General features: G+C 35.4%; 1 protein-coding gene across 1 annotated transcript in view; it reads right to left on the bottom strand.

Moving 5' to 3' along the window:
• Positions 1-3,207: 3,207 nt before the first annotated feature.
• Positions 3,208-12,473, bottom strand: part of MLF1 (myeloid leukemia factor 1) — a 36,530-nt gene continuing 27,264 nt past the window's right edge. Inside the window, exons 3-7 of the mRNA XM_003894897.3 lie at positions 11,873-11,956; positions 10,571-10,699; positions 8,608-8,767; positions 5,973-6,105; positions 3,208-3,513 (exon numbers count right to left, since the gene is read on the bottom strand). Coding sequence (XP_003894946.1) covers positions 3,408-3,513; positions 5,973-6,105; positions 8,608-8,767; positions 10,571-10,699; positions 11,873-11,956 — 612 coding nt within the window. The 3' untranslated portion in view covers positions 3,208-3,407. The remainder of the gene's footprint in view (positions 3,514-5,972; positions 6,106-8,607; positions 8,768-10,570; positions 10,700-11,872; positions 11,957-12,473) is intronic.

Here is a 12,473-nt window from a genome sequence, read left to right on the forward strand (position 1 = left end):
TTTTTAAAAATTTGAACTGACAATTTTTGCTTTTTAATGTTTTGCCACAAATTATATACATATTTACATTTATTTCTCATCAATTTTTTATGTTTTGTATTTACCTTTTCCTCCTTTCTTGCCTTGAGATTGAATTCATTTTATCTCCTTCAAAGGCATACACTCTATCGCTAGTCTATTCTTTCAGTGGCTACCCTATTTTGACAAGCATTCTTAACACAGTCATCAGTTAATCATTTATTTTTACCTTGAACCTTAAGACTACAAGGACCTTAGAAAATTTTAATTCTGATGATCTTCTTCCAATTTATATCTATTGTTCCTTATTTTAATACTAGGATTAACATTTCCCAAAAGATTAGCCATTCATGTTTTATAAGTCTGGATTATTTTTTTTTACAATTAGCAAATTACATGGAAAGTAATTTCATAGATCTAAACACATTAACTTTTCAGACTCTTTTTTTTTTTTTTGAGATGGGAGTTTCGCTCTTTTCATCCGGGATGGAGTGCAATGGCGTGATCTCGGCTCACTGCAATCTCTGCCTCTCGGGTTCAAGAGATTCTCATGCCTCAGCCTCCTAAGTAGCTGGGATTACAGGTGCCCACCAACATGCCCAACTAATTTTTGTATTTTTAGTAGAGATGGGGTTTCACCATGTTGGCCAGGCTGGTCTTGAACTCTTGACCTCAGACAATCTGCCTGACTCGGCCTCCTGGGATTACAGTGCTGGGATTACAGGCCTGAGCCACTGCACCCAGCCTTCAGACTCTTTTAAGTAGGCACAAGGTAAATCACTTTAAAACACTCTGTAACAGAGCACAGTGAAAAAAAAAAAAAAAAAATAGTTCTTCCTGTAGAAGACTTCCAAGAATAAAACAAATGGCATTCTCATGAAATTAACAATAATGAATATACAGACGAAAAACAAGCTTCTAATTTCTATTTATTTTATTAAAAAACCTCGTAAACTCACGTAAATCATTGGCTCATAAAAGGAGTGGAAATAAAATATTAATCTTAAAAATAAACCATCCTACCTAGTATGTGTATAGATTTTTTTTTTTTTGAGATGGAGTCCTGCTCTGTTGCCCAGACTGGAGTGCAGTAGTGCGACCTCGGCTCACTGCAACCTCCCCCTCCCAGGTTCCAGCAATTCTCCTGCCTCCGCCTCCTGAGTAGCTGGGATTACAGGTGCCCACCACCACGCCTGCCTAATTTTTGTGTATTTAGTACAGACAGGGTTTCGCCATGTTGGTCAGGCTGATCTTGAACTGACCTCAGGCAATCCACCTGCCTCGGCCTCCCAAAGTGCTGGGATTATAGGCATGAGCCACTGTGCCCGGCATGTATATAGTTTTAAATAGTTTAAGTTTACAGACTAACAGTATTAAACACCCATCATAAGAAGTTGTTGCAAACAAATATTCTGGGATATAGATAGTGATAGTTATTTTTTTTATGGTACAAAGACAGAGTTGACTTTTAAGAAAGAAACAGAACTTTTCTCAGTACTACCATCTCAAATTTTGCCTCACCACAATCTCTTAACTGTAATCTGATGTACAGGAATTATACTGTTAAACACAATTATTTATTAAAGGGTGTTTTTAGATTTGACTACAATGATTCAACTTATCATCAGTGTAATGATTTAGGCAAAACGAAAATAAAGTATGTACTTTATTAAGACTTTGCTCTATTAGGTTAATTTATATAAAGATGTTATTTAAAATTTGTGCTGTATGACAATTTCCCAATGTGTTATGGTATGTCAGTAGTATACTAAAGTATGCCTAAAAGGAAATTTTTAATACATGCTCAATTTTAACAATGAATGAACACATTTGCATTTTAATGACTAAAGGCATAAAACATAAACTACTAAAATTAACAAAAATATTATATAAGAAATTAGAGAAGTATGAGCATAGTCATAATTTTACTTATGAAACTGAAAAGAAAAATATTTAGGATTATAGAGTGATAGCAAATTTTGGGGGCTTTTTTCCTTGATAGAAATATCAAACAACAGCCGGGCGCGGTGGCTCAAGCCTGTAATCCCAGCACTTTGGGAGGCCGAGACGGGCGGATCACAAGGTCAGCAGATCGAGACCATCCTGGCTAACCCGGTGAAACCCCGTCTCTACTAAAAAATACAAAAAACTAGCCGGGCGAGGTGGCGGGCGCCTGCAGTCCCAGCTACTCGGGAGGCTGAGGCAGGAGAATGGCGTAAACCCGGGAGGCGGAGCTTGCAGTGAGCTGAGATCCGGCCACTGCACTCCAGCCTGGGTGACAGAGCGAGACTCCGTCTCAAAAAAAAAAAAAAAAAGAAATATCAAACAACAGATGTGAGTTAAGATTTTATATTCTTATAAACTTCAAACCTAACTTTTATAAAAACAGATTAATGTTTAAATTCTAGAATAAAAATGCTAAAGCTGATTTTTAATGGTACAATTAAAACAGAAACAACTGAATTATTAAGATGTTGCTCAAAAACACCCATCAGCTGTCTAACAAATTCTGAGACAATGTATCATTCTGGTTTGGAGAATACTAAATGTATTTTTCTAAATGTCCCAAAAAAGCTGAGCAGAGTTTTCTCCAAGGACTCTCCAGCTTCAGAATGTTAGTCTTGGAGATAGATGAAGCTGTCTGTGGGAAAGGAGAGCAGAAATATGCCACATTAAGAAGTTAAAGAGAATGGTCAATATGATATCTGATGAATATTAAGAATGTAATATAGAAAAGATACATTCTATAAAGAAATTATAACCAAAACAATCATGTACATTAGCAATTTAAAATATTTTTCTCCGAAAATGAACTATTTGATTATTCTTGTCCTTTATCAAAATAATAACTATTTTCTCATAAAAGAGTACCAGTGTAGTTTTGCTTTATTATTTTTAAAGTTTTAATCTAGCTGGCTGTACAACACATTATAAAATTAGAGATAAATTATTTAAACCTTTATTAATATCACCCGAGTACAGTGTTAGTAAAAACTGAGAAATTTTTAACATTATAATGTCTTATAACTAATTATAAGTGACAGAACTGCTCTGCAATCAATCTTGATAAATATAAAAGAATACCTAGCCAACACAAAAACAACTGGGGAAGCGAAATCAGCATATAAGCTTTAAAAAATCAGTATGTTTTAAAGAGTTTTATATTAAATAGACTGTTTCACAATTTACTCACATTGTTGAAAATCAAAATTTTATTCCTAAAAGAGGGACAATATAAAGCTAGGACCTTCATGAACATTCAGGTATCAGAAGAAAGTTGCCAAGGACAGAACTGATTTAACAGCAAGAGATTGGTCTTATGCTTATTACCCAGCACCATTACTAACTGTTAAAACAACCAAAACTAAGCAAATCAAATGCATGGCTATTTATTTTTTGTTGCTTTTCACAGATGAGCCTTTGATGTGGAGTTTATCCCCCAAAACATTTGATCTTCTTCCACGTTCAATGGCTGGACTTTGTTGAGGTTTCTCCCTGAGAAATATACATGTGAATATTAATATGATTTATAAAATGGCCAATGGTTTATAAATCAATAAACATGTTAAAAACCACTGTAACATAAGAAAAGTTTTATCTTAAAAGTTCCTTAATAGCTTTGAAAAACAAGGCTGGCCAGGTGTGGTGGCTTACGCCTGTAATCCCAGCACTTTGTGAGGTCGAGGTGGGCAGATCACGAGGTCAAGAGATCGAGACCATTCTGGCGAACATGGTGAAACCCCATCTGTACAAAAAATTAGCTGGGCGTGGTGATGTGCACCTATAGTCCCAGCTACTCAGGAGGCTGAAGCAGAAGGACTGCCTGACCCTGGGAGGTGGAGGTTGCAGTGAGTCGAGATTGCGCCACTGCACTCCAGCCTGGTGACAGAGCCAGACTGTCTCCCCCTCCAAAAAAACAAAAACAAACAAACAAACGGGAAAAACAAGGCAGACTATTTCAGTGAATTTAAAACAGCAACAGCTGTTTTCCTGAGATAGATTTAACTGTTTATAGTTTAACACTGTTTAGCCGGGCGCGGTGGCTCAAGCCTGTAATCCCAGCACTTTGGGAGGCCGAGACGGGCGGATCACGAGGTCAGGAGATTGAGACCATCCTGGCTAACACGGTGAAACCCCGTCTCTACTAAAAAATACAAAAAACTAGCCGGGCCTGGTGGCGGGCGCCTGTAGTCCCAGCTACTCGGGAGGCTGAGGCAGGAGAATGGCGTGAACCCGGGAGCTAGAACTTGCAGTGAGCTGAGATCCGGCCACTGCGCTCCAGCCTGGGCGACAAAGCGAGACTCCGTCTCAAAAAAAAAAAAAAAAACACTGTTTAATGTTAACGGTATGGTAGCCACTAACCACATTTATATTTGAATTAAACTAAAATAATTCAATACTTCAGTTTTACCAGCAATGGTTCAAATGTGAATCAACAGCCACATGTGGCTAGTAATTACTACACAGGACAGAATAGATATGTAGCATTTTTGTCATTACCGAAGTCATTTCAGGAAATGCCATTGGACAGTGCTGCTTAAGAGAAAATGCCACTGTTAGGGCCAGAAATTTATAGGTCATCCATAAAGAGTATGCCTTCTCTAAGTGGGACCTGGATTTCCTATTCAAACTTGGCACTGCTAGGTTTTTAATCAGTACATTTTTCAAATGAGAAAAATATCTGTAATTAATATAGGAGCAAGTTTTCAAGCAATTCAATAGAAAATACCAGGGCTCTAAATTCCTAAACAAGTGTTTTAGAAGAAAAGATCCTAGCATATGAAATTCTCCATAAGGCTTCTGATTTACTTGATACTCACTTGTCCACCGCTAGTTCTGTGAAGCCTTCTACCTTCTGCAGCAATTCTCCACTCTCTTATAGCTTAGAACAGATTTCTATTTAAGGTCTGGTGAGGCCTTTCTCTTTAGTGTAACTTCATAGGAAATAGATATTATTATTCACTTCCCCCTCCGCAGAGAACCACATTAAACTGTAGCTCCAGGGTATGTACAAAATGTATTTTTAAAAAGCTATAATATTTATTTATTCATTTTTGAGATAGAGTCTCGGTCTGTCACTCAGGCTGTAGTGCACCGGTGTGATTTTGGCTCACCACAACCTCCGCCTCCTGGGTTCAAGCGATTCTCTTGCCTTAGCCTCCCAAGTAGCTGGGATTATAGGTGTATGCTACCATACCTAGCTAATTCGTATTTTTAGTAGAGACGGGGTTTCACCTTGTTGGCCAGGCTGGTGTCAAACTCCTGACCTCAAGTGATCCACCTGCCTCGGCCTCCCGAAGTGCTGGGATTACAGGCATGAGTCACCATGCCCAGCCAGAAATCTCTATAATCCTTAATATGTGATTTCAGCAAATTTATTTTTCTCAGCTATACTAAAAGGGAATTGTAAAATAAGCTAATGTTCTTACAAAATTCTTCCAAAACACCTAAAACACATCAAATATGGTATTGCATGTACTGTTACATATTGTACCCGTGTCTGAAATTTCATTTACGATTACATGATAAATTGTGATTTGTTAAGGAAGTTGTTAAGTCTTCCAAATACAGCCCCTCTCCCCTTAACATATCTCTAGGTATCTTTACCAGTGTGAAATGTATGACTCTATAACCATATTAGAATCTGTTTTACAAGAATAACTACTCCATAGCAAATCAGTTTTCCTGAAGAGGATTTTGGTCTCTGTCTTCTGAGGCATAATTTACTAGTGAATTACTAACCATACAATCCTAAACTATTATTGATTTTTAGATATAAATTTAAATTTGTGCAGAATACTCAGTTTTAGTATAAAATTATAACATCTTTCACAAAAGATACTGTGGATACAACTTGGATGATCATCAAAACTTTCTGATAACAGAAATAAAATTATGTAACTTTACTTCAAATTCTTCTTTAAAAACCAAACTATTTTAGAAACAAGTTTTACCTTCTTTTAAGTTCTTGGGAGCCAGGATTCTCATGACCAACACTTCTCATTCTAGTGTTTTCTAGATTGTGTCGTCCTGGTTTGTACTTCAAAACCTCACTTTGCCACTCCTCATCAAAAGCATGAGCATCATCTATGTTAAATAGAAAAATAAAGGGAATAAGTATTAAGGTATCAACTGTCAGTAATTGCCTTGCTCCCACATATTTCAGTCTAGTCTGGTGTTTTCATTAGTGTAACCTCAATATAGAGGCAGGAAGCTGCTTCAAATATAAGGCTCTTTGATGAGAGTAGTATTTCTTTTCCTGTCTGTTGCTCTCCTATTCCTACTGATGACCTAGTTATTGATGATCTATTTTTTCACCTGCCTGGATATCATATTATTTTATCCAATGGAACAGCTGACCCAATTATAATAACTAACAGTTTTTCTTCCTGGGTCATCTCACAATGAATATGTTCTTCCTGTATACTGTATACTTCTGTGACTAGCACTTCTATTCACCTAACCATCTTTCTATGTAACTTGACCTCACAAGTTTCTGTTGTCAATTTCCTAAGACAGGTTATTCAGCTAGAATGTCAATTCATGTTGTTATGAAGTAAGTAATCTAACTTCCATAGTAGCAACAATAGAGAATGATAGTACTTCTTCTTTAAGACTGCTTTAAAATATTACGTTCCTTCACTAAATTTTTCATTAAAATGTTGATTATTGTGAAATACTCAGTATATATATAAATGTGGTAAAATTACAGAGGTTACAATTAAACACAGGTCACAATATCATGGCTTCTATCTTATTGCATAAGAATAATTTTATCAAACCCCGGCTGGGCGTGATGGCTCACGCCTGTAATCCCAGCACTTTGGGAGGCCGAGGTGTGCAGATCACAAGAGGAGATCGAGACCATCCTGGCTAACATGGCGAAACCTCATCTCTACCAAAAATACAAAAAATTAGCCGGGCATGGTGGCGGCTGCCTGTAGTCCCAGCTACTCGGGAGGCTGAGGCAGGAGAATGGCATGAACCCGGGAGGCAGAGCTTGTAGTGGGCTGAGATCGCACCACTGCACCACTACACTCCAGCCTGGACAACAGAGCGAGACTCCATCTCAAAAAAAAAAAAAAAAAACCAAAAAGGAATAATTTTATCAAATCCCAATGTTAACAGAATTTCTTCTTCCCCTCAACCCAAAACGGAGTCTTGCTCTGCTGCCCAGGCAGGAGTGCAATGGCGTGATCTTGGCTCACTGCAACCTCTGCCTCCCAGGCTCAAGAGATTCTCCTGCCTCAGCCTTCCCAGTAGCTGAGATTACAGGTGTGGGCCACCATGCCCGGCTGAGTTTTGCATTTTTATTTTTACTTTTATTTATTTTTTTTGAGAGAGAGTCTCGCTCTGTCACCCAGACTGGAGTGTAATGACTCGATCTCGGCTCACTGCAACCTCCACCTCCTGGTTCAAGCGATTCTCCTGTCTCAACCCATGAGTAGCTGGGATTACAGGCACATGAGCCACCACGCCCGGCTAATTTTTGTATTTTTAGTAGAGACGGGGTTTCACCATGCTGGTCAGGCTGGTCTTGAACTCCTAACCTCGTGATCTGCCCGCCTTGGCTTCCCAAAGTGCTGGGACTACAGGCGTGAGCCACCATGCCTGGCCAGAATTTCTTTTTTAATACAACAATTTAAAATTTGAACACTTTATTATGGAAAAACATGATTTAAACTAGTTTCTGAAACTAGGAGATGAATCCAACTAAATTTTAATATAATTTCATTATTGAATTAATACAATTAATTAAATATAAAAGCTTAATACTGATTTAAAAATTAATAAAAATAAATTTAATGATTAAATTTGTTAATAAATTGTAATATTATTAAAAACTACAGGGAGAAAGGACACTAGAAGGACATAAATGCACTGAAGAATAAATATAAAACCTAGAAAAAGAAGATTTACTTGAGAGAGAGAGATATACATGTAATTCAACATACAACAGAAATTAAAATCTTATCTATACAAAAGCCTAAGTACTGAACAGTACAGAATGATTTAAGTAAAAATTATGGCTTATTTACTATAAAAATTTTAGGTAACCACTTAAAATGTTTTTGAAAAATGCATCATAAGTGACTTTACAATTATAATGGTAAATTAAAATAAGCACAATATAAACTATATAAAAGTAAAATAATAATTTGAGGAAAAGCATGTTTATATATATAAAATGATTAGGAAGAAATACATTAAAACATTACTAGTATTTCGATTTTGGATTATGGATGATTTTTGTCTTTACACTTTTCAAATGTACTTTCTTGATAATCAGAAAAAATATTTAAAGAAGCATTTTGCCTACTGATAATATTACTAAATAACAATTCAAAAGATTCCACTTTCCAAGGATAAAATAAAAATAAGTAATATCCCATATTGCCAAAAATCACTACAAAAAAGAGCTCTCCTATGAAAGGATGAAACCACAATCCTATTTCTTTGACAAGGTATTCTCTACACATATTATTCAAAAACTACCTCTTATAACATGTTTCTACAAAAAATACTAGTCAACTTTAACTGTTATTTTAACTTTATGAGAAAGAATATTATTTTTTTGTGATAACTTACTTTCATTCATATTGATGAACTCCTGGTTGACCTCTTCATCTCCAGTCTTCCTGTTCTTTGACTTTTTAATGACATGAGCTCGGTCATGGATATGATGACCAATAGCCATTTTTTCTAGTCCACTGTCAGAATCTCTCATTGCTTTCCTGGTTTCCTTTATCTGTAAAAATAAAGAAATTTTGTTATTATTTAAATATATATAGAATGTATATAACTCTAAAATTCTCAGGGCCAGCTTACCTACTGAGGTATGGCCATAGATCTACTGCTCTAAAAATAATGTGTACTCAGTTCCACTATTAACTTGTGGTAAAACTGTGGTGATAAGTCTCTGATATTTCCTGAACTCCTTAAAATGAAAATGTCTAGAACAAACAGAACCCATACAATTTAACCTGTTTCCAAATTATAATCAAATATTAAAACAAAAGTAGCAATTATAGTTTAATGCCTTCAAGACTGTTTTAGACAATGTAATAGAAGGAAGTTTATCGTAGCATTCCTACAAGTAAGGGCAACTAATTATTTTTCATGTTGATTGGCTTGAATCTCATCATTCCCGCCTATCAACTCTATGGAAGTGTTACCAGAATATTTATGATAGCTACTAACATGATTTACTGGGGGACATCTACAATTATATTGTTTACATTTAAGATTGTCAGTTTTAGAAAGTTAAAATTAAAATGTCTGAGATTAATTAGCAGAACTATGGCAAGAGCATCATTAAAAGGTTCATCTTCATATGTAAGAACTAAAAAATGTACTACTTCACACTCATTAGATGGGTAAACCTAAATTTTTACTGTAAGTACTAACAAGGAAGTAGTCAAATGGAAACTCACAAGCCACAGTTTGTGGAAGCCAACAATTTCAATCACTGGGATAGTAGCTTGGAAATGCTAGGTAAAGAGGAAAGTACACATACCCTACAACTCAGCAATACCACTCCTAGACTCTTTGTATAAGGAGCCGTGTATAAAGATGAATTAGTGAAAGATTAGACTCACCTACATATCTATCGACAGAAAATGATTTAAAAATAATGGTACATTCATATTTTGGATACTACGTAGAAGTTAAAGAAAACAGGGCCACATGTATCAACTAGAATAAATCTCAGAAGCATATTAATCATAATATATTCATATTTTGGATACTATATACAAGTTAAAGAAACCAGGGCCACATGTATCAAGTTGAATAAATCTCAGAAGCATATTACTCAGCAAAGACAAGTTGCAGAGGACACATGCAATATGATACCCTTTATGTAATGTTGGGAAATCTGGAAAATAATCCATTTTTTTAAGATAGAAAGATAAGTAATAAAATTGTAAAAACATGCATGAAAATGATAAACTCCAGATACAGGAAAATGGTAATCTCTGAGAAGGGGAGAAAGGGGAAACAGACCTCAGAGGAATGTATTAGAAGCTTTAACTGCCTCTGTACATTTTTGCTTAAAAAGAAAACAAAGCAAGAGATAATTTGAGGCAAATAGAGAAAAATGTTATGATATGACTAAACTGGGTGGCACGAATATGGGCACTTATTATGTTATTCTCTATATCCTCTCTGTACATTTCAAATATTTCATGAGTTAAAAAATTAATTCACTTCAAATGTAAACTTAAAAATAGACATTATTTCACGAAACAAAGGCTTTTCGTGTTTTTGTTTACCTTGTCAACATGTAAAGGTAATAAACATCCATAGATATTTACATGAAAAAAGGCACCCTCACGGGGGTGGGGGCACGAAAAATCGCCACAAACTGAGTAAATACAGTTGAGTTTTAATGGTTTCCACAGTGAGGACTACCTTACACCCGACCCCCACACCGCCCTCCTGTCCCCCCGCCATCATGTACCAGATTAAATTTTAATAGTTATAATTTGATCTAGACAGTCTATCATCCCCTAACTTTATAAAGCTCTAGGAATGCTTATAGAAAACTTACTCCTCCTGGAGCTCTACGGGTTTGAGTTGAGGCCTGAAAAACCTTTGGTGGTTCATCTCCTATTTTGGAATAAGTCATAACTGAGGAAGAACAAAATGAATGTCCATTTGGATCCAGTGAAAGTTGACCCTAAAGGTAAACAAATTGTAAATTCGGTCGAGTCAAATATAAATAATTATTGCCAGAGAGTTCAAATAAGTAACACTAGCTGTAAGTTCTACTAAGGATACTAAACTACCAATATGGTATAGTCAAAGGGCACACCCAGGTTCTCAAGTGAGAAGTGACTTGAAAAATTACCTCCACCCAAAAAAAAGGCACCCCTAGAGGGTCCTGATGGTCGTCCATTTTAGGTACCATCATCCCACTCTCATTACAAAGACTAGTAAGTGACTAATTCAGAGATCCTTAAGTCTTTGGGTGCTTGTGGCTTAGATTTCAATGAAGATGCTATGCCCCCAAACCTGTGATACTTCTATAGTCAGTGGTTGACCCTTGTGCGTAATCTTGCCAACGTCAAGCCAATCAGTTAGTTATATATCAACTTTCATACCTCCTCCTGTAGGTACCAGATTGCTACATTACTAAAACCAATAATGCCCTAGATTATTTGGGCATTCTGAAATGATCCATAGAATTCAAACTGGATGACTAGAATGATATGGGTCTTCTTCAGATCAAATCAAGTGACTGGTTTTGATGTTAATATAGAGAGTACTGTTATAGTACTAGTTTATAAGCATTTGGACTATTAGGGATCTATACCTAAACATCATTCCTAAAATTTCTGTTTTCAGAGTTGTTTATAAAACCCTAAAACTCTTTAGATGTTACAAATCCTTTTAAGTAGACAGGTTATTAATAAAATTATGCAAATTCAAATAAAATGTTCATTTACAATAGTGACTTTCAATAGAATCAATGTTTTTGAGGTTAATTTTTTTCCAATTTTTAAAAAAATTTTGAAAGTTAACACTATTTTTCAAACTTGGAGGTTATGAACTCAATTTATTATTTTTCAAACTTGGAGGTTATGAACTCAATTTAGTGTGTTGTAACCAGGATTTTTAAAACATGAAATAGACTAGAAAATAACTGTATATACTGTAAATAGTATAGTCATTTTTTCATGAAACTTGTGCTTCAAATATATTTATAAAGTATACAAATATTGCTTACTGGGTTAATCATGTAAGATATCTTTTTTAACCACTATGGTTAAAAAAGTGTTTGAAAGCCACTATGAAATAGAATATACCAAAGTATACACAATGTTCTCAATGCTTTGTTTTCAGTACTTACAAAGTTTCTTTCTAATTTCTGCATATAGTTTCTCATATTTGACACCATTTGGTCCACTGTCTGAAAAGGGCTGACATCTGTATGCTACAGAATATCAGAAAGTATGTTATTAACTATAAGTAACAACACAAAAGATGCAAATACATCTTCCAAAACAGCTAAAACATTTTTTTCCAATTCATTTAGTGAAATCTCATGCAGTAATCAACCAGACAAAGATAACTTAAAGAGGATATAATAACAGTGATTAGTTAAGGAGAAAATTGAAGCATACACAAAATCCCAAAAAGACAGCATACAAATAATTAGGGAATTGTAACATTATAAACATATACACATGTGTATATATACACATATATGTGCATGCATAAATACACATACACATACACATCTAATCACTCATTACTCACTTTTTCAAAACACAATTTGGTGTATGTTAAATACTAAGTGATATATTCTTTAGCATATGATCGTTTTCATAATTCTCCTTTTTATCTCTCAATACTCCACCATACAAATAAATAAAACTTGGGTATAAGATGCCAGTGTCACCTCCAGCAGTACCACATGGCTGATAGAAGTTGCCCCTCAAGTAAGTAGC

The sequence above is a fragment of the Papio anubis genome, chromosome 2 (assembly GCF_008728515.1).
Source record: "Papio anubis isolate 15944 chromosome 2, Panubis1.0, whole genome shotgun sequence".
NCBI lineage: Eukaryota > Metazoa > Chordata > Mammalia > Primates > Cercopithecidae > Papio > Papio anubis.